We start from the raw sequence: 27,865 nt of genomic DNA, 5'->3' as shown, positions 1-27,865 counted from the left end.
TGGTTCCCAGTGACTGGATAGGCTGCCTTCTCAGTGATGTCACTGGTTCCCAGTGACTGGATAGGCTGCCTTCTCAGTGATGTCACTGGTTCCCAGTGACTGGATAGGCTGCCTTCTCAGTGATGTCACTGGTTCCCAGTGACTGGATAGGCTGCCTTCTCAGTGATGTCACTGGTTCCCAGTGACTGGATAGGCTGCGTTCCCAGTGACTGGATAGGCTGCATTCTCAGTGATGTCACTGGTTCCCAGTGACTGGATAGGCTGCATTCTCAGTGATATTGTTGCATCTCATAAAATATTTAACCTATCCACTGTGTGCAGACAACACATTACAAAGAAAGAGGAATTTCTTTTTGTAGTGCATGCAATATGTGATCCGTGTTGCTGTACCTTTTCATTTACATGGCAAGTAGAGTTATGTTGTATTACGAATAAGTAAATCTCTTACTTCTTCTCTCGGTCAGCGTGATCCAACTCTGCGCCGCGGTCCAGCAGCAAGGAGCAAACAGTTGGATGGTTGCGTAGTGCAGCTATCATAAGCGGCGTCCGCCAGTCCTGAACCCGGATAGATAACAAGACAAATCATTACCTGAATACGGGTAACCTTAGATTTACAAGGAACTTTGGCAACTGTATCTATAAATCAGATGAATAAACGGCCCTGGTCATTTACATGTTAATAGCTCAGTCAAGCGCATGGACGCAAAATATGCTCAACACCCTGTTATTTTTGGAATGCTTAATAGCAAGATGCTAACTCTGGGTCTGATTCAGAGCCGGACGCTATTTGCGCTCGCTCGTTCAGAAAAAGGGGCTGGCTATTTAAATTGACCATTCGCTCTTTGCGGTCTGTTCACGCCTCTATGTCTGAATGAGCAAACATGCAGTCGTTATTTTGAGAAAAACGCCCCCTGGCCGCTCGCATCATACGTCATGTCCGCTATTTATTAGATTAATCGAGTACATCGAAAGGCGAATGAACTGCTCGCTATTCTTGTGGTTGGTTTTTCCTACCGCAATCATGCGAGCAGTTCTGGCTAAAAGACACCCAACTGACGTGGTCGATGATGCTGCTGTATTAATTATGCACACCCTTAAAACGCCCGTTTTGACCTTTAGGCACGCCTGCGTTCGGATCACCACTCCCCGTTTTCAAGCACCTTCCCCTGTTACCACCCACATACGCCTCATCCTGTCACTCAAATTAGCAGGCATTCGCTATTTAACGAGCACACGATTTTTGGCCGCACTGACTGTTCACGCATTCGTATTACAACCCGTATGCATGCGCAGATGTGCGGCCATCGCTCGGAACGAACGAGCGGCCGCTTACGAGCGGCTCTGAATGAAGCCCTCTATTTGCTGCAATACAAAAGTTCCCAGAACCCAGCATGATTTTCATCAAAATAAGCTCAACATCCCGGGGTCACCGAAGGACCCTTCCTCTAATGTTCGATGGCTGACAGTGACACCCCCCCCCCCAGTACAGTTCACATCTGTCTTTGAACACTCCCCCTCCTGTCGCTCCTCTGAGCGTGGGATACTGGTGATGTTTAACATAACTTAGCTGATAAGCCTTTGGAATTTCCTGCTCACGTTGAAGGGATAACATTTACAGCGACACCAGAGAAATACATTGCATATGGCGGAGCCACGTCAACATTAAAGGGATTAACTCACGTCATCTGCCGCGTCCAAGATGGTGTCCTCTGCGTTGCACAGGAGTAGCACGCTGGAAACACAGCCCGACGTGGCTGTGATCGACAATGAGAAAAGACGACAATTATTACAGTAACTCGATAGATAGGGGCCTATTCAGTATGGTCACGTTACACATGCACAAACAACTGTTAGATGAAACAGGCCCATGGATTTTCATCAAGCATTTGATTTGCGGGAACTGACGTCATCTTCAGAAGATGGCGTTAGCCCTGCAGGGATCCATCCGCCACCCCCTGCCCTCACCATGTGAGAACTAATTCACTGCAGGCGCAATTGTACTTCCTCTCAGCGCAAAATTTCGCCCCTACTTGGATACTTAAATAATGAGGTACTGCCGAAGCTTTATAATAAATAGGCCCCATAATGATGTATATGTCTATATGCAGACGCAGGGCCGTAACTAGCGTAGTGCGACCTGTGCCACCATACAGGGCAGGGTGGGCGCTGTTCAAGTCTTTCAATTTTCCGTTTATAATCATTCTCACTTGTAGCTTCCTCTTATTTTATCCCCGACACCTCCAGGCCTCCCCATCTTTTCCCTGGCCCTTCCCCATGAGGCCATGGCCCTTTTTCGGGTGCGTTTTGTCCCCATTCGAAAAATAGGGGGCGCCAATGCTCTTCCGGCACAGGGCACCAAAAAGTCTAGTTACGGCTCTGGCAGACGATGACATGTTTCCCATGATATTGCCCTGTACGGCGGCTCTAATTATTTAGAAAAGCCCCCCTCGGAGACTCACCAGCACAGTGTAACGGCGTGCGGCTGTGGAAATCTATGGAATCTTCATGGGCTCCGCGCTGCAATAACACAGAACAGGATGAGACCCCCGTGGACAGATCAGCACCCATATCATTCCCCCCCCCTCCCCCAAAGCATCTCTATCTTTAAACTACTAGAACACCTGCTGCACTGGGCTCCTTCCCTCTGTTTTGCATTGTAAGTCTCCAGCAATTGGTAAATGGCCGACAGCGATGAAGGAAACGTCTTTTTTTTTTTTTAAATGTGACTTAAAAAGTTAAATTAGATGGTATATATTATTTAATAGTAGATGAGAAGATACCATGTAATGGTGATAAGGTTGTTATGTAAAGTGCTGAATATTTCTGTCTGTAGTTACCGTTGAATTCGCCCAGTAAGATCAGTGGGTTTGGGCTATTCTCTGTGGTGCCAGTGACGGCGTGACAAATGATTGTCTGAATATCGACCCTTCATAGATAAATTCTGCACATTCTAATGCAAAAAGCCCAATTACAATGTCACTGAGGCTCTTTGCAGCCAATGAAAAGCACCATTCAGAGGCCGGCTTGTCGGTGCATGGTACTCAGTGCGGAACGTTGGATCCATGTCACATGAGAGCGCCCACACTGCACTCTGTGTTCTGTCTGTGCGATGGGAATTCATCTGTTCCCATACAATATAATGTGCCAGTGTGTACGGCTCTGTACGCTGCATTGCATGGGCTGGTAAGGCCTGGGCACGCAAAGCTGGCATGTGACACCAGCCAGATGTGGGCACGGGGGTGACCTACCTGCAGGAGAAGCTTCACACATTCCGGGTGGCAATTACTTGTGGCCAAATGTAGTGCGGTGCAGCCTGCGGGTAACACGGAGATCAGTGAGACATTATTACAGGTACTTGGGCAAAGTTGGACCCTGCCTAAATAACCGGGGACACTAATAAAGCTGAGGGACACTAATAAATGTGACATAAGTGGTTCTAGGTACAATAATGTAACAGGCTGGAGCAGAGCGGACACTAACGAATGTGACACACAGGGAGCAGAGGGAACAGTAATGATACATGGGGAGCTTGGAGGACATTAATGAATGAACGGGGGGGGGGGACACTAATGATACTTGGGGAGCTAGGAGGACATAAATGAATGAATGGGGGGATGACACTAATGATACTTGGGGAGCTAGGAGGACATAAATTAATGAATGGGGGGGATGACACTAATGATACTTGGGGAGCTAGGAGGACATAAATGAATGAATGCGGGGGGCACTAATGATACTTGGGGAGCTTGGAGGACATTAATGAATGAACGGGGGGGAACACTAATGATACTTGGGGAGCTTGGAGGACATTAATGAATGAACGGGGGGAACACTAATGATACTTGGGGAGCTTGGAGGACATTAACGAATGAACGGGGGGGGACACTAATGATACTTGGGGAGCTTGGAGGACATTAATGAATGAACGGGGGGGACGACACTAATGATACTTGGGGAGCGTGGAGGACATTAATGAATGAACGGGGGGACGACACTAATGATACTTGGGGAGCTTGGAGGACATTAATGAATGAATGCAGGGGGCACTAATGATACTTGGGGAGGTTGGAGGACATTAATGAGTGAACGGGGGGGACAACACTAATGATACTTGGGGAGCTTGGAGGACATTAATGAATGAACGGGGACGACACTAATGATACATGGGGAGCTTGGAGGACATTAATGAATGAACGGGGGGGATAACACTAATGATACTTGGGGAGCTTGGAGGACATTAATGAATGTACGGGGGGACGACACTAATGATACTTGGGGAGCTTGGAGGACATTAATGAATGAACGGGGGGGACACTAATGATACTTGGGGAGCTAGGAGGACATTAATGAATGAACGGGGGGATGACACTATTGATACATGGGGAGCTTGGAGGACATTAATGAATGAACGGGGGGGACAACACTAATGATACTTGGGGAGCTTGGAGGACATTAATGAACGGGGGGGACACTAATGATACATGGGGAGCTTGGAGGACATTAATGAATGTACGGGGGGGACAACACTAATGATACTTGGGGAGCTTGGAGGACATTAATGAATGAACGGGGGGGATGACACTAATTATACATGGGGAGCTTGGAGGACATTAATGAATGTACGGGGGGGACGACACTAATGATACTTGGGGAGCTTGGAGGACATTAATGAATGAACGGGGGGGACACTAATGATACTTGGGGAGCTAGGAGGACATTAATGAATGAACGGGGGGGACACTGATACTTGGGGAGCTAGGAGGACATTAATGAATGAACGGGGGGGATGACACTATTGATACATGGGGAGCTTGGAGGACATTAATGAATGAACGGGGGGGACAACACTAATGATACTTGGGGAGCTTGGAGGACATTAATGAATGAACGGGGGGGACACTAATGATACATGGGGAGCTTGGAGGACATTAATGAATGTACGGGGGGGACAACACTAATGATACTTGGGGAGCTAGGAGGACATTAATGAATGAACGGGGGGGATGACACTAATTATACATGGGGAGCTTGGAGGACATTAATGAATGTACGGGGGGGACGACACTAATGATACTTGGGGAGCTTGGAGGACATTAATGAATGTACGGGGGGGACAACACTAATGATACTTGGGGAGCTTGGAGGACATTAATGAATGAACGGGGGGGACACTAATGATACTTGGGGAGCTAGGAGGACATTAATGAATGAACGGGGGGGACGACACTATTGATACATGGGGAGCTTGAAGGACATTAATGAATGAACGGGGGGGACGACACTAATGATACTTGGGGAGCTAGGAGGACATCAATGAATGAATGGGGGGGACACTAATGATACTTGGGCAGCTAGGAGGACATTAATGTATGTGACATGGGGAGCAGAAGTCACAATAAAGAATGTGACAAGTTGCTGAGGGGACATTAATACATGTGACGCACTTGAGCACGGGGGACACTAATAATTGTCACACTGGAGAAGAGGGGATACTAATGAATGTGAAAACAGGTATCTGAGGGAACACTAATGAATGCAACACACGTGGAATTGAGGGGACACTAATGAATGCAACACACGTGGAGTTGAGGGACACTAATGAATGCAACACACGTGGAGTTGAGGGGACACTAATGAATGCAACACACGTGGAGTTGAGGGGACACTAATGAATGTGACACACTGTAGAAAGAGAAATGGTTTAGTAAAACATTCTGGGTCAGGACAAAGTTACCGTCATCAGTTTTGGCATTTATCTCCACTTTGTGAGATATGATGGCGCTCATACAATCGACAAAGCCCTTGGAAGCCGCAAGATGGAACCTGTAGGGCGAGAGTTACAAAACAGGGTGAGGAGCAGTGTAACGTCACCGACGTGAGATGACACGAACACAAACACTACGTCATTCTACACCCACTGCTGCCGTCTTGTATGAGGTAATAACCATATCTTGGTGCCATTTACCCAGAATAGCGCAATACGGCTCTTTTCTCGACGTGCATGGACAGACTCCTCATATCATATATAAGTGTCGCCTAACCTCCGCTCTTGGAAGACACTTCTAACAACCAGAAGTGCGTCTAACGTGCTAGGAGGCGGCCAAATAGGCACAGGCGCACTTCGCAAAATCCTTTTGAGCAGTGAAAATGACTGTACGCCGCTAAGCACAACAAGGGGAGCCCTTAAAAACAAGAGATATGGTAAGAACTTACCTTTGTTATCTCTGTTTCTACGAAGTCCATAGGGTTGACCTTGGGGTATAGGTTGGGAACCAAATCCGGGCACCACGCAGTTAAAGCTTTTAGCTCCCAGGATGCACTGGGTCCACTCTCCCTATAACCCCACCCCCAAGCCAGAGGCACCTCAGTTTGTAAGTAGCCAAAGGCCGGAGGAGGAGAGAAAAAGAGAGAGAAAACTGGAACACTCAATAACCATACTCACCGAAATGGGAGACGGAAAACCGGTGACCAGCCACACAGCCCATATGAAGCCAGGTGCGTCAGGGCGGGCGCCCTGTGGACCCTATGGACTTCGTAGAAACAGAGATAACAAAGGTAAGTTCTTACCATATCTCTTGTTTTCTACTTCAGGGTCCATAGGGGGTCCACAGGGTTGACCTTGGGGATGTCCCAAAGCAGTTCAACCAAGGGTGGGGACGCTCCTGTGCTGAGAGGAGAATCCGTCGCCAAAAAGGAAGCATCCTGAGAGGCAAAGGAAACCAATGCCTAGAACCTTAAAAAGGTGTGGACAGAAGACCACGTGGCCACCTAGTAAGGCAAAACAGCCGAGGCGCCACAGCGAGCCGCACACGAGGGTCACATGGCCCGAGAAAAAACAAGCATCAACAACAGGAAGGCCTACCCATGGGTAGGCCCCTGAGGAAGACCTACGAGGCCATCCAAGCCAACATTTGGTTATAGGCCGGCCATCCTTTCCTGTGAAAACCAGAAATCTCAGACCACCAATAAGGAGTCCGATTTCCGTAAGGAACCTGAACGGATCACATAAATCCAAAGAGGCCAGACCACAGTCAATGAGGCCACACCAGCCGAGAGGACTGGGGACAGAATGGCCGTACCATAAGTTCCAGAATAATATGGAACCTGAAAACCACTAAGAAGAAACACAGGGCGAGAGCAACTCCCACCCTGACATGATGCCCTCCAGAAGAGGGAGCCACATGAGAACGCTCCCAATTCAGACACTCTCCTGGTTGATATAAACACCCTGAGAGAAAGAGAGAGCCTAAGCAATAGACCATGTAATGGCTATCACAACCAGCGGTTCCATTGACTGTCCCCGGAGGTAACGAAGAACCACTACTTACTCCCAAGGAGTCCCTAGGGAGGACAAATGGAGGCATAATCAAGAAAACACTCCAAAGGATGAACTGGATACCAGAGTGAAGCAATTCCATATCTTAACCATACTGACAGTGTAGAGATCCGCACTGTCAGGAAGACCAGGCCAAGTGTAAAACCCAAGCCAGCCGGAAGGAATGCCAGAATATCTGGAAATCCTGGACACCGGAGGATTGTATCGACAGGTACAATACCATAAGATTTATGGCTGCCACAGTTTGTGGTAGGTCCCAGCAAAAGCTGATCCATGTGCTCTAATCATTCCAACGATGACAAAGCCAGGGAAGCCGTAAGACCACTGTAAGGACACAGTCATAGACAAACGACCCAGGTCCAAGGCAAAACCAAGGACCCTGAGACAACAGGTCCGGGCAGTGAAGCATCAGGGATGGAGTATCGATGTAGAGACTCCGAAGATCCAAGTACCCCTGACATCTGGGGCAATCAGGAGCCACCAGCAGGAAAGCATCTCCGTCTCGATTGAAAACACTTCCAAAGACCTCGAGGAAGAAGGGAGACCGGAGAACACAGGTACACAAAGTGGAAGGACCACTTCACCGACAAAGAGTCGCTGAAGTTTGCTTCAGAATCCCCAGAGCTGAACTGTAACACCATAGTGTGATAAAGTCAGAAGGCCATGAGGGTCACCTCAGGGGGGCCCCCCCTGCTCACCAGGAGATGAAACCTCTCTTGGGGAAGAGACTAGTCCCCGGGATGCACGTCGTGACGGCTGAGGACTCCCGCTTCCCAATGGAGAGCTCCTGAAATGAACGCTGCCGAGATGGTCGGGAGGAGACCCTCGGACTATGTCCGAATATGTGACATACCTGTCATTGCCACCCAACGAACAGTGTTGCTAAAAAGGAAGCCACTGTCCTGACCCTGTCGGACTGAACCTTTTCAGGTTCACCGGGAAACAAGAGTTATGCCAGAGTAAGTTAATTGACAGGGTGGAATCGACAGACGTCCAACTGCACTGAAAAGGATTCGATCCAGACACTGTCCCTAGCAAAGAAAACCCTGGACGAGATGGCCATAGCCACCCGGACAGGGACCGACTTGCCTCCGGAGAGAGCATCATCGTTTGAACAGTTATCCGACAGAAAAAACTAATTCCATCTGGAGATGAGCCAATTATGGAAAGGCCTGGAATGGAACTGAGCCCATTCCACCATGCATCCCAGAGTGTAAAGACATCTGTCGACTGCGCAGACAACCATGTACTCCTAATGGAAGAGAGGAGATTCCGTCTTACGCCAGAAGAATTCTCAGATTCTGAGAATCCAGCAGGGATCCTAGATGAAGAATACCCAGAGAGGGATGCAGGGAGGACTTTTTCCCCGTTGATTAAACGTCTGCACCCTGAAGAAGCCACAGTCATCCTGACCTGGCCGTAAAGTACCCCGGTGATCCCGCTAAGAGCAGGAGGCCGTCCAGGTACAGGAGCATTGGTATATACTGAACAGAAGAACTGTCAGAAAATCCAAAACGCTGGTAAACCCCTGTGGGGCTGAGGACAGTCCCAACAGGCAGAGCCCGAAAAATTGTAAGTGTTGCTGTGATACAGCAAACCTCAGCCCATGCTGAGGAAAGGTCTCTGTAAGTACCCGTAGGCACGCGTCCTGTATATCCAGTGATACCCTAAAGTCCCCAGGTTCCAAACATCGTATGATGGAGCATAGGGATTTCCTCCTGAGCCCAGGTAGCTTTAGGAACTGGTTCAGGGAATTGAGACAGAGAATAGGCCAAAGAGGACCATTCAGCCACCGCACCAGAAAGAAAACAGAACAACCAGTCCCTCACTGAGATAGTGGGGATGGCCTAATTAGCTCCGCTTACCGCAACAACTGCATAGCTTTCTGGATCTGTAAGGCCCTTGTAAAGAGGGCGTACCTTCCTACCCACGTAGCCGCGGCAACTTGACACTAATACCGGGCGAACTGAGAAAATCGGTATCTCCCAGTTGTAGGCCTGTCCCGTCAGACTGAAGAGATATCCGTAGGTTCAGAAGCAGGATCGGCTGGCAGTCCAGGCCTGCTCGGTACTGGATATGTCGGCCCTTGTAGATGCCGACAGTCTACGAAGAAACAGACCTTTAGGCTGACCCAGAGGACAAAAAAGACTTAACAGACTTAGTCTGAGGCCTTGTAGTGGGCATAGCTGAAAGCGGTAAACTTGTCGTTAGTAATACTGCCAATGTTACTACAATCTTGTCAAGGTCAGGACCAAACAATATCAACCCTAAAGATGGTATCTGCACCTCTGCATTCCCAGAGCGCAGCCATAGGGTATTACGGAGGATACAGTCGCAGCCGGAACTCTGAAAGTTAGGAGACTGGTATCCAATATAGGCATTTCCACCTATGACAACAGCATATATTACGTGAGCGACCAAATACATTTGAACCCCCGACGTGTTGGAGGGGAAAAAACGTTACAAATGCATCAACCCAATATGCAATAGTATTAACCAACCATGCTATAGCCATGGTAGGATGGGTAACAACTCCTGAAAGCAAGTATACTGATTTCAGGCAGAGTTACCACCTACGGATCCGAAGAATCCGACCACGCAGGAATGGGAGGCGTAGTAACGTCTGTAATCAGACGAGTAACACGCCCATCCCCCCCAGGAGGGGCTCGTGATGACCCTCAGGGAATTTGGGACAGGAGGCCAAACACTGTTGTAACACCTCCTATCTGGCAACAGCCAGAGTCCCGCTATGCGATCCACCCGCTAGTCAGCAACAGGTAACCCGAAGGCACGCAATACTGAGGGTGTATGATACAGGTGCAGGTCAACATTCACTCTAACCAGAATGGACCTGCTACCAGCCCTAAAGCAGGGATAATAATACCTGAAATAGGCTTCCCCCCGTGTAAGAGGGAAAGAGCCCCGAACAGTACCCAGTTCACGGCAGAGCCAACTGGGAAGTAACCACAGGGCGTCAACCACGCCAATTAGCGTTTCGTAGAAAACGACATCCACCCAGGGTGGCTGTTGTGGTAATCCCTGCAAGGGGAATGACAGACTATTGTGGCACCAGGGGGAATTCATATACTGCGAAAAACCCCTGCAGGGAGCGGTAGTCTGTGTCACAGGGGAAGAGTGCAAGAAGCTGCGATATACCCTGAGATGAAAAGGGCAGTATGGTGAAGTAACCCCAAGTGAGGTACAACAATGGGGCCCGCCCGGCGATCCGCAATTGAGAGGATCCCGAGAAAACAAACCGCCCAAGGGGGTCGTGAAAGAGGCCGGCACCAGATGACGCCACATACAGAACCCTTTATGAGTCAAATCCTCCGCACTAACACCTGCAGCACATGACTTGCAGGATAGTAAAAATGGGTGCAGTATAACGCTCTATCTCCTGGTCAGACATATCTGACCAATCTTGGCGGAAATATTAAGCAGCACTATACTGGTCGTGACTGATGCCAAAAATTAGCTGCAGGGACCCATTTTCAGCGTATGCAACACACAGTTCCATCTAAAATATGGCAACGTGCAGCACGCAACAGTATGTGACAAACCACACAAATATTAACAAGTATATAAATGTGAGGTCTCAGAACCACCCTAAGTACAGCTGTATTAGGGCAGATAAAGAAAAGGGATAGATATACACTGACAGGTGAGAGAATAAAGTACAGTCAGCACTAGCATAAGTCACATACAATGCAGATATATACATATATACATAAACATGTCATATAATATACTGCACTATTACACTGCATTCAACTGCCCAGATTCAGTGTCTGGGAAGGCTACAGCGCTGTGTACACTGACCTGATGGTGAGGTACGCAGGGGGACTGGACTCACTGCCATCCTGAGAGATTTCTGCTGCACCACAGAGATAAAATGGCCGCTGGAGACCTCAGAGGAAGCGTGGCCCGCGGAGGAAGCAGCTCAGCGACGCCAGACTATGGATACTGAAAGGCGCGCTGAGCTGAGGGGAGGAGCCGCTGTAACAGGGAAGGCTGCCTCCCCTGGCCGGCTATTAACCCCCGGGACGCCGGCTCCCTGCACCGATCGTTAAGTCCCTGGTGGTCTAGTAGACACACGGGGTATGGCGGGCCCGCCGCCACTGCCGGCGCCTCCGGTCTGTCCCCTGAGACCGGAGGCACAGGACTGCATTTGAAATGCGCGGATCACCGCAAGCGGTGATCCGCGACCTTACCTGCTCCCCGTGGATCCGGCAGCAGTCCTGGGCGCCCGCAGAGTCCGGCTAGTACAGACTCTGGGGTCCCGCTGAGATCCCCAGATCTGTTCTGGCGTCTCAGCGCCAGCGGGGGTGACGGAGCGGCAGCTTATACGTCCTATGGACAGTCCAACGCTGCCGCTCTGAAGAGTCCAAAGTCCATGAAAAAACTTTGTCCCTAAAAAAATAAAATAAGCTTAGGGGCTGCTAATCAGCTCCCCCTGCGCTAACGGTGACCCGACTCCGGCCGGGCACCAACTTAAACTGAGGTGCCTCTGGCTTGGGGGTGGGGTTATAGGGAGAGTGGACCCAGTGCATCCTGGGAGCTAAAAGCTTTAACTGCGTGGTGCCCGGATTTGGTTCCCAACCTATACCCCAAGGTCAACCCTGTGGACCCCCTATGGACCCTGAAGTAGAAAATACACCCTCTACGTAACGTTTTCCCGTAACCTTGTTACACAAAATGAAATGTCACTTTTTACACTCCTCCACAAAGCAATGGTGAAGTATTGCATTACACATTCATACTCATGTCTATGATACTTAATGAACACATTGCAAAGGCATATGTACTAGGCTTGTGCATTCCATCCCCCATAATGCCCTGCCCGAGCCCTGGCTCCCAGCACTACTTACGCCGATTGCCCATTGGGACCGGTCTTGGTGGCTCGGATGGGCTTCTTGGACAAAAGTGAAGAGACCTTCTTCGCATCTCCCTTTTCCACAGCCTCCAAGAGCTTCTGGTCATGTCTGTCCCACTTGTCTACCTGCAGGAGACGGCACAGGTAAGTCGCTGCACGGGTAACGTGGCACACATTTACAAAGAGCTATGACTTTCCGGGTTGTGACCCACCGGAACAGCAATGTGGTTTAGACAGAGTTTGTCCAATATGTAAGCATGACGATGCTTCTGCTACTCCTCCATCACCTCCTCACAGTAACTCCGGGTCCCTACCTGCTAAAAGCTTATACTTTGACCACTCCATAGGGAATACACTCATTAACTGTTTCATAGGAGGAGTTATTGGTGCGGATGCACAGTAGATGTAAGTGCAAACTGCGGCTAAAAAAAAGGTGCCAAGTGTATTTGCGTAAAACTCTACATGATCCCTTTGGTGGCCCTGTTCTCTGGGGCTGGGCCATCATATTGTGCCCTATATTAAATCTAGTAAAACTCCAGCGGATACTGACATTGGGCCTGATTCAGATCTGCCGGCAAAGCCATTGCAGCTGCAATCTCTCACAAATCACAATTGCGAAAGTATGCTAATGACTTACTCGCCACCCAGTGCTTAGAGACGCCCATTGAAAGCACCTCATATTCACCACTCACACACAAAACCGAAAACATGGAACGCTAATCAGGCGGCCATCAGCCTTCTGAGTAAGTCTAAGCTGCCGCAGACACAGCGGTCACCAGACACACAAAGGGCTCTCCTGCTGCCACACACACAGCGGTCTCCAGACACACAGAGGGCTCTCCTGCTGCCACATACACAGCGGTCACCAGACACACAGAGGGCTCTCCTGCTGCCACACACACAGCGGTCACAAGACACACAGAGGGCTCTCCTGCTGCCGCACACACAGCGGTCACCAGACACACAGAGGGCTCTTCTGCTGCCACATACACAGCCGGTTCCCAGACACACAGAGGGCTCTCCTGCTGCCACACACACAGCCGGTTCCCAGACACACAGAGGGCTCTCCTGCTGCCACACACACAGCGGTCACCAGACATACAGAGGGCTCTCCTGCTGCCACACACACAGCGGTCACCAGACACACAGAGGGCTCTCCTGCTGCCACATACACAGCGGTCTCCAGACACACAGGGGGCTCTCCTGCTGCCACATACACAGCGGTCTCCAGACACAGAGAGGGCTCTCCTGCTGCCACACACACAGCGGTCACCAGACACACAAAGGGCTCTCCTGCTGCCGCAGACAGATGTCACGAGACACACACAGGGCTCTCCTGCTGCCGCATTCAGCGGTTACCAGACACAGAGGGCTCTCCTGCTGCCACATACACAGCGGTCACCAGATACAGCGGTCTCCAGAAACACAGAGGACTCTCCTGCTGCCACACACACAGCGGTCACCAGACACACAGAGAGCTCTCCTGCTGCCACACACACAGCGGTCACCAGACACACAGAGGGCTATCCTGCTGCCGCACACACAGCGGTCACCAGACACACAGAGGGCTCTCCTGCTGCCACACACACAGCGGTCACCAGACACACAGAGGGCTCTCCTGCTGCCACACACACAGCTGTCACCAGACACACAGAGGGCTCTCCTGCGGCCACAGACACAGCGGTCACCAGACACACAGAGGGCTCTCCTGCTGCCGCACACACAGCGGTCACCAGACACACAGAGGGCTCTCCTGCTGCCACACACACAGAGGGCTCTCCTGCTGCCAGACACACAGATGGCTCTCCTGCTGCCAGACACACAGCGGTCACCAGTCACACAGAGGCCTCTCCTGCTGCCGCACACACAGGGCTCTCCTGCTACCACATACACAGCGGTCTCCAGACACACAGAGGTCTCTCCTGCTGCCACACACACAGCGGTCACCAGACACACAGAGGGCTCACCTGCTACCGCACACACAGCGGAGACCAGACACACAAAGGGCTCTCCTGCTGCCGCAGACAGATGTCACGAGACACACACAGGGCTCTCCTGCTGCCGCAGACAGCGGTTACCAGACACAGAGGGCTCTCCTGCTGCCACATACACAGAGGTCACCAGACACACAGAGGGCTCTCCTGCTGCCAGACACACAGGGCTCTCCTGCTGCCACATACACAGCGGTCTCCAGCCACACAGAGGGCTCTCCTGCTGCCACATACACAGTGGTCTCCAGACACACAGAGGGCTCTGCTGCTGCCGCACACACAGCGGTCACCAGACACACAGAGGGCTCTCCTGCTGCCACATACACAGCGGTCACCAGACACACAGAGGGCTCTCCTGCTGCCACACACACAGCGGTCACAAGACACACAGAGGGCTCTCCTGCTGCCGCACACACAGCGGTCACCAGACACACAGAGGGCTCTTCTGCTGCCACATACACAGCCGGTTCCCAGACACACAGAGGGCTCTCCTGCTGCCACACACACAGCCGGTTCCCAGACACACAGAGGGCTCTCCTGCTGCCACACACACAGCGGTCACCAGACATACAGAGGGCTCTCCTGCTGCCACACACACAGCGGTCACCAGACACACAGAGGGCTCTCCTGCTGCCGCACACACAGCCGGTCACCAGACACACAGAGGGCTCTCCTGCTGCCACATACACAGCGGTCACCAGACACACAGAGGGCTCTCCTGCTGCCACATACACAGCGGTCTCCAGACACAGAGAGGGCTCTCCTGCTGCCACACACACAGCGGTCACCAGACACACAAAGGGCTCTCCTGCTGCCGCAGACAGATGTCACGAGACACACACAGGGCTCTCCTGCTGCCGCATTCAGCGGTTACCAGACACAGAGGGCTCTCCTGCTGCCACATACACAGCGGTCACCAGATACAGCGGTCTCCAGAAACACAGAGGACTCTCCTGCTGCCACACACACAGCGGTCACCAGACACACAGAGAGCTCTCCTGCTGCCACACACACAGCGGTCACCAGACACACAGAGGGCTCACCTGCTACCGCACACACAGCGGAGACCAGACACACAAAGGGCTCTCCTGCTGCCGCAGACAGATGTCACGAGACACACACAGGGCTCTCCTGCTGCCGCAGACAGCGGTTACCAGACACAGAGGGCTCTCCTGCTGCCACATACTCAGAGGTCACCAGACACACAGAGGGCTCTCCTGCTGCCAGACACACAGGGCTCTCCTGCTGCCACATACACAGCGGTCTCCAGCCACACAGAGGGCTCTCCTGCTGCCACATACACAGTGGTCTCCAGACACACAGAGGGCTCTGCTGCTGCCGCACACACAGCGGTCACCAGACACACAGAGGGCTCTCCTGCTGCCGCACACAGCGGTCACCAGACACACAGAGGGCTCTCCTGCTGCCACATACACAGCGGTCACCAGACACACAGAGGGCTTTCCTGCTGCCACATACACAGCGGTCACCAGACACACAGAGGGCTCTCCTGCTGCCACACACACAGCGGTCACCAGACACACAGAGGGCTCTCCTGCTGCCACACACACAGCGGTCACCAGACACACAGAGGGCTCTCCTGCTGCCACACACACAGCGGTCACCAGACACACAGAGGGCTCTCCTGCTGCCACATACACAGCGGTCACCAGACACACAGAGGGCTTTCCTGCTGCCACATACACAGCGGTCACCAGACACACAGAGGGCTCTCCTGCTGCCACATACACAGCGGTCACCAGACACACAGAAGGCTCTCCTGCTGCCACACACACAGCGGTCACCAGACACACAGAGGGCTCTCCTGCTGCCACATACACAGCGGTCACCAGACACACAGAGGGCTCTCCTGCTGCCACACACACAGCGGTCACCAGACACACAGAGGGCTCTCCTGCTGCCACACACACAGTGGTCACCAGACACACAGAGGGCTCTCCTGCTGCCACACACACAGCGGTCACCAGACACACAGAGGGCTTTCCTGCTGCCACATACACAGCGGTCACCAGACACACAGAGGGCTCTCCTGCTGCCACACACACAGCGGTCACCAGACACACAGAGGGCTCTCCTGCTGCCACACACACAGCGGTCACCAACAGCGGTCACCAGACACACAGAGGGCTCTCCTGCTGCCACATACACAGCGGTCACCAGACACACAGAGGGCTCTCCTGCTGCCACATACACAGCGGTCACCAGACACACAGAGGGCTCTCCTGCTGCCACACACACAGCGGTCACCAGACACACAGAGGGCTCTCCTGCTGCCACATACACAGCGGTCACCAGACACACAGAGGGCTCTCCTGCTGCCACACACACAGCGGTCACCAGACACACAGAGGGCTTTCCTGCTGCCACATACACAGCGGTCACCAGACACACAGAGGGCTCTCCTGCTGCCACACACACAGCGGTCACCAGACACACAGAGGGCTCTCCTGCTGCCACACACACAGCGGTCACCAGACACACAGAGGGCTCTCCTGCTGCCACACACACAGCTGTCACCAGACACACAGAGGGCTCTCCTGCGGCCACAGACACAGCGGTCACCAGACACACAGAGGGCTCTCCTGCTGCCGCACACACAGCGGTCACCAGACACACAGAGGGCTCTCCTGCTGCCACACACACAGAGGGCTCTCCTGCTGCCAGACACACAGATGGCTCTCCTGCTGCCAGACACACAGATGGCTCTCCTGCTGCCAGACACACAGCGGTCACCAGTCACACAGAGGCCTCTCCTGCTGCCGCACACACAGGGCTCTCCTGCTACCACATACACAGCGGTCTCCAGACACACAGAGGTCTCTCCTGCTGCCACACACACAGCGGTCACCAGACACACAGAGGGCTCACCTGCTACCGCACACACAGCGGAGACCAGACACACAAAGGGCTCTCCTGCTGCCGCAGACAGATGTCACGAGACACACACAGGGCTCTCCTGCTGCCGCAGACAGCGGTTACCAGACACAGAGGGCTCTCCTGCTGCCACATACACAGAGGTCACCAGACACACAGAGGGCTCTCCTGCTGCCAGACACACAGGGCTCTCCTGCTGCCACATACACAGCGGTCTCCAGCCACACAGAGGGCTCTCCTGCTGCCACATACACAGTGGTCTCCAGACACACAGAGGGCTCTGCTGCTGCCGCACACACAGCGGTCACCAGACACACAGAGGGCTCTCCTGCTGCCGCACACAGCGGTCACCAGACACACAGAGGGCTCTCCTGCTGCCACATACACAGCGGTCACCAGACACACAGAGGGCTTTCCTGCTGCCACATACACAGCGGTCACCAGACACACAGAGGGCTTTCCTGCTGCCACATACACAGCGGTCACCAGACACACAGAGGGCTCTCCTGCTGCCCCACACACAGCGGTCACCAGACACACAGAGGGCTCTCCTGCTGCCACACACACAGCGGTCACCAGACACACAGAGGGCTCTCCTGCTGCCACACACACAGCGGTCACCAGACACACAGAGGGCTCTCCTGCTGCCACATACACAGCGGTCACCAGACACACAGAGGGCTTTCCTGCTGCCACATACACAGCGGTCACCAGACACACAGAGGGCTCTCCTGCTGCCACATACACAGCGGTCACCAGACACACAGAGGGCTCTCCTGCTGCCACACACACAGCGGTCACCAGACACACAGAGGGCTCTCCTGCTGCCACATACACAGCGGTCACCAGACACACAGAGGGCTCTCCTGCTGCCACACACACAGCGGTCACCAGACACACAGAGGGCTCTCCTGCTGCCACACACACAGCGGTCACCAGACACACAGAGGGCTCTCCTGCTGCCACACACACAGCGGTCACCAGACACACAGAGGGCTCTCCTGCTGCCACATACACAGCGGTCACCAGACACACAGAGGGCTCTCCTGCTGCCAGAAACACAGAGGGCTCTCCTGCGGCCACAGACACAGCGGTCACCAGACACACAAAGGACTCTCCTGCTGCCGCATACACAGTCGGTACACAGACACACAGGGGTAAATTTATTAACATTCGTGTTGGTCTCTATTTGCATTTTCAGGTGATAAATTCACGATTTGCAAAAAAAGTTATATTACTATCGTTAAAGTCGGGGGATTACTTATGTTTTTCAGGTTGGAATCGGGTTGTTTAATGCCGCAAATTCGGCCATTTTGAACAATAGAAATTATATCACCATCAGCTCAAAATCGGAAGTACTTTTCACTTTTTTACTACAAATCGGGAATTTACCATTATTCATTTTGCTAGTCGCCCGTTTTACACTAAAATCGGTGACTCCATAGAAGTTTTAAATGCACCACCTCCTGAGCTGCGAGTTGCCATCGAACATACACAATCAGTGTGATTTGTGCATGTTTTAGAATGGCAAGTGTGTACCAGCACTAGGTACCAGCACCAGGCTGCAGGGCCAGTCCTGGTTTTTTTTTTATTGGGGAGAAAATTGCGTAGGGGTCCCTTGTAATTAAAACCAGCACCGGACCCTTACTAGCGGGGGCTAATGCCACAGCCAGGGGAGCCCTTTCACCGGGCCCCCCAGCCGCAGCATCAGTCCTGATCGCTAGTTAGCCCAGGCCAGGGATTTCTGTGGAGTTGGGGACCCCCCAATACAGGAAACCCCTGGTCTAAGCTGATAGCTCGGGGCTATCACGCCCACCCTAGGGTGGTGAGTGGCGGGTTGATAGTGTATGTAGTGTGTAAAAAATAGAAACAACAACATTGTCTTTAAAGTGGAACTACTGGTCCCAGCAAGCCTCACCCGCAAGTACCAACTTTGAGAACCACAAGTACCAGCATGCGGTGCATTAAGGGCCCGCTGGCACCTGTAAAGAAATGTGTAAAATAACACAAAACACACATACACCGTGAAAGTACAGTTTTATTTCATACATACATACACATAGTCCCCTACATTACCATTAGTGGTCCCCTTGTCCAAAGTAGGCATCCAAGGTCTTCAGAAAACGAAAATACCGACCCACGCAATAGATACAAACCTGGATGGTTGGCATCTCCCGTATGAAACGCTCAGATGCGGCTTCTACCTTTATAGAGCCGTATCTGAGAGTTCATTGGCTGAGAGAGATGAGCCCCCACCTCTCTCAGCCAATGAACGGCTCCTCCATTGAAACCAATGGTGGGAGCTGCAAGTTACTAAAGTTTATTCTGTGGTTTCCACCATTGACTTCAACGGAGGAGCCTTTCATTGGCTGAGAGAGGCGGGGGCTCACCTCTCAGCCAATGAACGCTCAGATACGACTCTATAAAGGCAGAAGCCGCGTCTGAGCGTTTCATTAGATAGATATCAACCATCCTGGTTGGTATTTGTTGCGTGGGTCGGTATTTTCGTTTTTTTGTATTCTGAAGACCTTGGATGCCTACTTTGGACAAGGGGACCACTCCTGGTAATGTAGGAGAGTGTATATGTGTGTGTGTGTGTGTGTGTGTGTGTGTGTGTGTGTGTGTGTGTGTGTGTGTATGTATGAAATAAAACTGTACTTTCACATGTGTGTGTGTTGTGTGTTTTTTTTACACATTTCTTTACAGGTGTACCACAGGTACCAGCGGGCCCTTAATGCCCCGCATGCTGGTACTTGTGGTTCTCCAAGTACCAGTATGCGGAGGAGGCTTGCTGGGACCTGTAGTTCCAATGTAAAGACAATGTTGTCAGTTCTATTTTTTACACACTACATACACTATCAACCTGCCACCCACAGCCCTAGGGTGGCGGGTATAGCCCAGGGCTATCAGCTTAGGCCAGGGAGGCCCTGGAGAGGGGGACCCCTTTATTGGGGGGTCCCCAACTCCCCAGGGGGATCTTTGGCCTGGGCTGACTAGCGTTCAGGACTGATGCTGCGGCTGGGGTCCCCGGTGAAAGGGCTCCCCTGGCTGTGGCATCAGCCCCCCATTAAAAAAGGGTCCGTTGCTGGTTTTAATTATAGGGGGACCCCTATGCAATTTTCTCCCCCCAACCCCTATAATTAAAACCAGAACTGGCCCTGCAGATTGGTGCTGGTACCTAATTTACGGTGGAATCCTACACGTTTTGTTCCCCGTAATTTTAGGTACCAGGACAGGCTGGCAAGTCCGGGACTGGTTAGCCTTTTTAACCCTAAAAAAAAAAAAAAAAAATTAGAACAAACAGTCTGCACATACAGTATTTCCCTGATCTGTGCAGGCTGCTTGTTCGGGATATAAATTCGGACGCTTTAATCGGGACTTCAAATCGGACAGGATAGACCAAATACACCATCAATCAAAACGATCCTGTCAAAACTGGGACCTTGGTAAATTCCCAATTTTAAAAGTGTAAAAAAAATGGAAGTTTTTGATCGATCTAAGCCGATTTGAAAAATGGGACAAACCGGGACCAACACAAATGTTAATAAATTTACCCCACAGAGCGCTCTCCTGCTGTGGAGCAAGGACGCAGTGGTTAATTTTGGATGGCCAGGAAACCGTGTTTTAAATGGTCAGACACGCCTGTATTTCTCTAGCCACCCCCTATTCCCTCCCACAAACGCAGACTACCTGTCACTCACTTTGCGAGTGAATCCTCTGTGCGAGCATAATCGCAATCCAATCGCTGTGCGTGCGCAGTACAGCTTTCACGTATGCGCAATGGCTAATAATCGCTTGCTCTGCGTAAACATCGGCATTTACATGAGGATCTGAATCGGGCCCATTGTCATGCTGCAATTTCCGACTGGCTCGTTACAGCCGCCATTTAACTAATCCAACAGTGGAAAGTGAGGCACAAAGAGGCCCCCCGTTTAATAATAGCACTTTTGGTGGTGGATAGATCCCCTTCAGAATATGTACCCTGACGTCATCAGTTACTGTCCAATGTCATGAGTTACTATCCACGTGGACATAGAGGGGGAATATAAACCTGTGGCGATCGAAGCGAGCCCAGAGGGGACACATTTCTTCTTTTGGTGGCCTTTATGGACATGGAACCGCACTTCCGCCCTCACTCCACGTCACTTCCAGGTACATCTACTGAAGGGGAGCTATACACTACCGTTCACTTTTAGGAACCACAAACAGGTCATTCATGGTTATCAATAATCCCTGATACAGTCACAAACACTTATGTCTTAAAGTATGCATCATTGTAATATTGTCGTGCCCAGTACAACAGCTGTCATTTGTTCTGTACATAGCTCCTAGTATCCTTCACTAGGTATGGGTAACATCACAGCGTCTCATTCCTGGCTGTGTATGGTGGATGTAATGGTCAGTATTTGCTCTCGCCCTGTATGCACGAATGACTGCACAGTACCATACCACTCCGTGTGTTCCGTGCATTGCATTCTATTCTGTATCCGCATAAGCAGCTACACAGAGGCACTTCTCCTCCCCTAATATTCAGGATGCCCTGGTCATTGTCACTATGTACAGCTTAGAACATTGCCTGGTGCCTGAAATCCTCTGTGCTGCTGAATGTAAAACTCTCAGTATCCCTATGTACACAGGGGGTCATTCAGACCCACTCGCGAGCGGCAGGACGCTCGCAAGTGGGTCGATGCTCCCCACTGCGCATGTGCACGACGGAGGGAGCTCCGTCATGCGCATGCGCATGCGCGAGACCCGGCGAGCGACGGGCTCACCATCGCTCTGGGTCTCGCACCAAAGGGGGCGTGCTGTCGATGTTGATTGACAGCACGCCCCCTTTGGTGGGCGTGCCGGGGGCTTGCCTGCCAGACGGAGGCATTCCCATGGGAACGCCTACCGTCTCAAGCCGGCCCCACTGACATCACTAGTGATGTCAGTGGGAGTGATTTTGGCTCTGATAGAGCCAAAATCACTCCAGGGCTTGCGGCAGCGAGACCCTACCGCAGGATCTCCGTCGCAAGCCCGATGGTCAAGACCATCGCGACCATCATCATGGACGCTCGCTATAGCTGTGGGTGGTAGCGTTCAGCTCTGAATCAGGCCCACAGTACAACTGATTGTGTGCTAAACGCTAGTCTTAGTGTAATTTTATGTTATATGTATGTATAATGTGGATATATATATATATATGTGTGTGTGTGTGTGTGTGTGTGTGTGTGTGTGTGTGTGTGTGTGTGTGTGTGTGTGTGTGTGTGTGTGTGTGTGTGGAAATTGGATTATATATGGCAGTGGAAGATAATCCGTGTTTGTATGCGGGGAAAGGTGCATTGTTGTATGGCACGGAAGGATCACAGTGACATCTCACCTCCCGAGCACCTGTTTCCAGTGAATGATATTGTGTGTGTCCCCCACCCACCCCAGTGATAGCTCCATCCACCTCCCCATTCCCAGCATAGCAGCTGCCTCATGCTCAGGAGGAGATAAGAGGAGGCAGATTGCAGACACCCGGGCACCTAGGGTCACCGACACCCGCCGGGCACCTGATCAGGGGCCAAATCAGGCAGTGGCCATATCCATCAACCCCCATGGAGGTTTTATCAGGTGGAGAGATGAAGAAAGTTGGAGGACTGTAGCTTCTCCTTGTTCAGCACAGACTGGGAGCAGACATGGTGTAGACCGTACCCAATATGAGTGAAAGATCAGCCCATAAATACCCAAAAGTGCGATACACACACGAGCCCTTAGACATAAGGGCCACCATTCGTAAAAAAATACAGCCATATATACTGTATCCATAACACAATAACTAACAAGCTTCTCTGACAGGTCAAACACAATCCCTTCACAAATGGATTAGTGACACCCGTGAAAGCGTGTGGTAACACAAGTCCAAATACCACAGTCCTCCGCCACTCTGCCCAGGCCTTAGGGCCTGTTTACAGAATAATGCTTAGCGTTAGTCGGCAAAGCCAGTTTGTCTGGAATGTCTAGCTGCCATCTTGTTCCTCCATGAAAGTCTGCAACGTATGTCCTCAAACCTGGTGCCTGTTCCTCAGCCACGTCCTGGACTTCCTTCCCGTCCAGTGTACCACCATTTACCTTGTGCGCAGGCCCAAAAGTAATCGCCTGATCCCATCTATGTGCGTCCACATAGGACTTTCCTTGGGCCGGGTTCTACAGTCCTGGTGCCCAATGGCAGAACAACGAAACACAAGTGTTCACCGACATTCCGATGTTCACTGTCTGCGGCCACAAGTGCACTTTTAAAAAATAAAAAAAAGATTTTATTTCACCATTTCGTATGTTTCACAGTCCCGGAATGAAAACCAAATGCAGGTTGGAATGGATGGAGAGCAGCATGTTTTATCCAGATGTGGGAACGCAGCCCAGGATTCCTGGATACACACAGACAGAAATCTCTATATGCGGACACCCACCCGGGGCCACAAGTCAGTCAGCCGTAAATACCACGAGCTAGGCGCCGACACGTGATGATCCGCCATTTGCGTTTCTCAAATGTATCCACCCTTAGCAAGGCTGTTCTATTCCAGTAGTATGTCCTACATTACCACCTTTGCCTTTTACGTGTTCTCTAAAGGATCGCCAATGTGGCAATGCCCGCTGTCCACTCTCCACCTCTAACACTGACCAAACTGTATATATAAAGGGTTCGCAAAGCTTTATGGAGATAAAAAGTTGGAGCTAATGGTTTGATGTCAGGGCGGGCACAGGAAACTCTGCCAGTAAGACTAATTAATTACGCTACAGGAAGCCTTTGTGAGCCTAAAATGTCAGATAACAATAAGATAACACGGTCAAATATAGCATCACAGGTCTGAGTTTCTCATAGACTCTATAGTATCAAGTACAGCACGCACGCGATATGGGGCTGATTCAGAGATGTACCCAATGCCGATAAGTATCGGGAAACCGCGCACGCATCTGAGTCGCACGGCGCATGTGTCAAGGTACATTACCGTTGACGCTCGCAGCAACTTTTTACTCGCAGTGTGCAGTCAGGGAGGGTGTGTGGGGGTAACGGGAGGAGGCAGCGGAAAAGAAATCAGGCGCTATATACACACACATATATAATATACTATTATATGTATATAAATATATAACGTATACATAATATGGATTCCCTCCAGGTCTAACAGCGGGAATGTCCCAGTCATCGGGAACGTTCCTGTATAATAATCCCATGACCGGGGCTCAGATAAAGACTTAATTGTGTCAGTGCCACATCTCACACACTCGCATTGACCTCCCAAAACCTATCGGTGCCACAAGCAGGCAGAGCGGCGGTGTCTCATTACAGCCAATTCACCGGAGCAGCGGAGCAAGGTGACATAATTAAAGGCCCCTCCTGTACAGTCACGTTGACAAAAAATAAAAAAGGAGAGAAAGAAAACGAGCTCGCAAACAGCGCACCATTAAAGCTGGCCTGCGACCGACACAACGCTGCCTTTTTCACGCTTAAAACGAAACTCCAAAAGTAACATTGACTTTAGACCCAAAGTGCGGTGGGGGGCTGAGCAGCACTTTGCATGGCAATCCGTTCTGTCTACTAAAAAAGAATCACTGCCTGGGACCAAATTCTCCCCCCAAGCACCAGTCATTGTGCTAACGCCATAAACGACGAGACCAGCTGGTGCTGGAAACGTCTGGGGAGGCTTCTCCCTCACCCCCATGTCAGGTTACTGGTAACGTGTACGCCGAACACAATGTTTATTCCGTGTCACTAGCATTACTGACCGCTAACCGTCGCTGGCTGAGCAAACAGCTATTACTGACAACATCCAACACGTCCTGGCAGTACTCACCACTGATACACAGTGTCACCCATGTATCCGTGCACATGTTACGCAGAACATAAGTATATCCTATATTATACATATATGCTGTAAGTATACGGCGCCGCATATCCAACCCGCCAGGTGATTGCTCGCAACAGTCCCAAGTGCCCAGTTGTCACCCATTACTGTCCCACTATTATTTTCGCCCCAACACCGCTCTCTTTACGCCGCAGTCTGATGTCTTCCAAACTCTCTCTCCCCCCTCCCCCCGATGAATATGTCCCCTCCGGTATAGAGACGTTTAACCCTTTAACACCTTACAGACACACAGACAGTTAAATACCTACAGGAAACTGAGAAGTGGAGCAGGAGAAAATTTTCTTCATCCCGAGTTGGAAGGGAGAGTGCGGCCAGGTCCGGGGGCGAGGAGAGGCGCTAGTCACTCATGGTGCCCTGTCCTGGCTGTGGGGACAATGACATGCCTTGTGACACTGATAGCAGCAGTAAACAGACACACACACACAGACGGACAGATATGCACTGAATGCCTCCCAGGGAAATGGGTGTCTCCAGCCTGGATGCAGAGTGACTGGAGAAACCTCCCTCTCACATGTTGCAATGAGAGAGGGAAAGAAAAAAAAAAAAAAAAGAGTAGTAAGTCGCTTTAACACCTCGAGTGCCACACAGGAGACACGGACATTCTACTGCGTCTGGTTTAAAGGGACACTGCGTCTGAAATGCAAGCTGACGGCAAAGGGTGGGGCGTGATGTAACATTGGCAAATGGAGGCGTGGTAAAAGCGGGACTGTGGATCCACTCCACGTAATGACACGATCTAGGGGGGCCCATTTACAAATAATAAAAAATGTCAAAAAATGTAAAATGCGCAGATAGATTCAGTGACACGTCTATTAAAAGGAGAGGGGCCCTGCACAACTCCGAATAAACCATTCCAGGGAGCATATTTAAGATGAATGGCGTTAGTACAGATCCCGATCAAGATGACGATAACTGAGGACGTGTTTTTATTATCTTATATATAAAATTCATTAGTCAGTCTGTTTGTTTGTCCGGTTATGCATTCTGTCACCCCTGCATTGGATGGGATTAAACCAACGCGAGGTGGTCTTGGTCTAGTTAGATCCTGGCCAGGTTTTAGGTGGGTTAGGGTCCCAGTCAGACCTCCCAATGGCATACGCTGGGCAGAACTGTGACCCGGGGAGCCAGTTCTGGGCCTTCCACTAGATGGATTTGGATGAAAACGTCACAGAGGGGTGGCAATTGGTCTGGGGTACTTCAGCTAGTTTTTAACAAACCTTTTTTTTTCAATTTAAAATACATTACAATTATATACATATTTTTCTATTTAGGCCTATTACAATCATTACCTATATTTTTTTTGACTATACTTATACTACTTTGTTGATAGAGGAACTAGTCGCCCGATTCCGAGCTTCCAGTCCACTGCGCAGGTGTGATACGGCAAAGAAGCTTGGATGGGATCTGCTGTGATGTGTCGGCTGGATCCTTACTGCATGATGGTGGGCACTGCATAGCTGGGAGGCGCTGCCACTGCGGTACTTCCCAATTTACAATGGGGCTGATTCAGAGTTGTACGCTAATCCCGTCGTGACAGCGGCTTTTTACACAGCCACTATGTGCAAATATGGCAGCCGCCGGGAGATGGACTGAGACATCCCCCTGCGGCTTTGCAAACCCAAACATCTGCATGCAAAATCAACGGTAGCAGATCAGTCGATCAGCGGCCTTTTGAGTAACCCCATGGCTACTCGGAACGAAACTTAGGCCCAGCACCAGCGAAACGGCGGACAAAGACGCAGTCGCTGGATCCGATACTCCTATGAAACGGTTGTGACCCTTATTTTCCTCACCGTCCCTCCATTACCACCAACCAACAGTCCATAACGTGTATCTTTCCTAAAATATAGCCACTGTGGCAGCCGGCGAAAGAGAACGCAGCAGCATGCCGAATCACGCCCAGGGCACTCCCACAATACGCCCAGGGCACTCCCACCACTCCCCCAGGACACTCCCACCACTCCCCCAGGACACTCCCACCACTCCCCCAGGACACTCCCACCACTCGCCCAGGACACTCCCACCACTCGCCCAGGACACTCCCACCACTCGCCCAGGACACTCCCATCACTCGCCCAGGACACTCCCATCACTCGCCCAGGACACTCCCATAACACTCCAAGGACACTCCCATAACAAGCCCAGGACACTCCCATAACAAGCCCAGGACACTCCCATAACACTCCAAGGACACTCCCATAACTCGCCCAGGACACTCCCATAACTCGCCCAGGACACTCCCATAACACTCCCTCACTGTGTACTCAGGGCCTCATTCAGGTTGGTTTTCAAGGCTGCGTTTGCACGCACCCCGCTCGCTGGGAAAATATGCTAATAAATGCAATCGCATGGCAACCACAGCACTATACCAAGACGCCCATCACTGTATAAAGCCGCGCACTTCGGTAACATCGGTACCATCCGCACAGTTGTGGTTGACCTGACCCTACCGCAGAAACTGCTAAACTTCCCGCCGCCATCTAGAATTTTGCCAGCGTTTGCTATCGCTGGGGCTTAATTATGCACAACCCTTTAACAGCGTTTAAACGCCCAGGCACGCCTGCGTTTCTCTGACCACCCCCCGTCACCACCCTCAAACGGTCACTTCCTGTCAATCACTGTGTGAGGACTCTGCGCGCTCACTGCAATAGCTTCCCGATCACTGTGTGAGGACTCTGCGCGCTCACTGCAATAGCTTCCCGATCACTGTGTGAGGACTCTGCGCGCTCACTGCAATAGCTTCCCGATCACTGTGTGAGGACTCTGCGCGCTCACTGCAATAGCTTCCCGATCACTGTGTGAGGACTCTGCGCGCTCACTGCAATAGCTTCCCGATCACTGTGTGAGGACTCTGCGCGCTCACTGCAATAGCTTCCCG

General features: G+C 51.4%; 1 protein-coding gene across 2 annotated transcripts in view; it reads right to left on the bottom strand.

The window, feature by feature from the left end:
* ANKRD35 (ankyrin repeat domain 35) overlaps positions 1-27,865 on the bottom strand; it is a 70,943-nt gene that overhangs the window by 22,473 nt on the left and 20,605 nt on the right. The window contains exons 1-7 of one of the 2 annotated variants that reach the window (XM_088467551.1): positions 25,236-25,428; positions 12,205-12,335; positions 5,735-5,823; positions 3,249-3,313; positions 2,460-2,517; positions 1,681-1,754; positions 449-555 (exon numbers count right to left, since the gene is read on the bottom strand). In XM_088467551.1, the coding sequence (XP_088323677.1) occupies positions 449-555; positions 1,681-1,754; positions 2,460-2,517; positions 3,249-3,313; positions 5,735-5,823; positions 12,205-12,335; positions 25,236-25,274 (563 nt within the window). In that variant the 5' untranslated portion in view covers positions 25,275-25,428. Of the gene's footprint in view, positions 1-448; positions 556-1,680; positions 1,755-2,459; positions 2,518-3,248; positions 3,314-5,734; positions 5,824-12,204; positions 12,336-25,235; positions 25,429-27,865 lie in introns of those variants that run through there. The other variant, XM_088467550.1, reaches the window with a different exon arrangement.

Source organism: Taudactylus pleione, unplaced genomic scaffold (genome assembly GCF_031769625.1).
Source record: "Taudactylus pleione unplaced genomic scaffold, aTauple2 ptg000073l, whole genome shotgun sequence".
Classification (NCBI taxonomy): domain Eukaryota; kingdom Metazoa; phylum Chordata; class Amphibia; order Anura; family Myobatrachidae; genus Taudactylus; species Taudactylus pleione.
The sequence above is the reverse complement of the archived record's forward strand: the minus strand, read 5'-3'. Positions and strand labels throughout refer to the sequence as shown.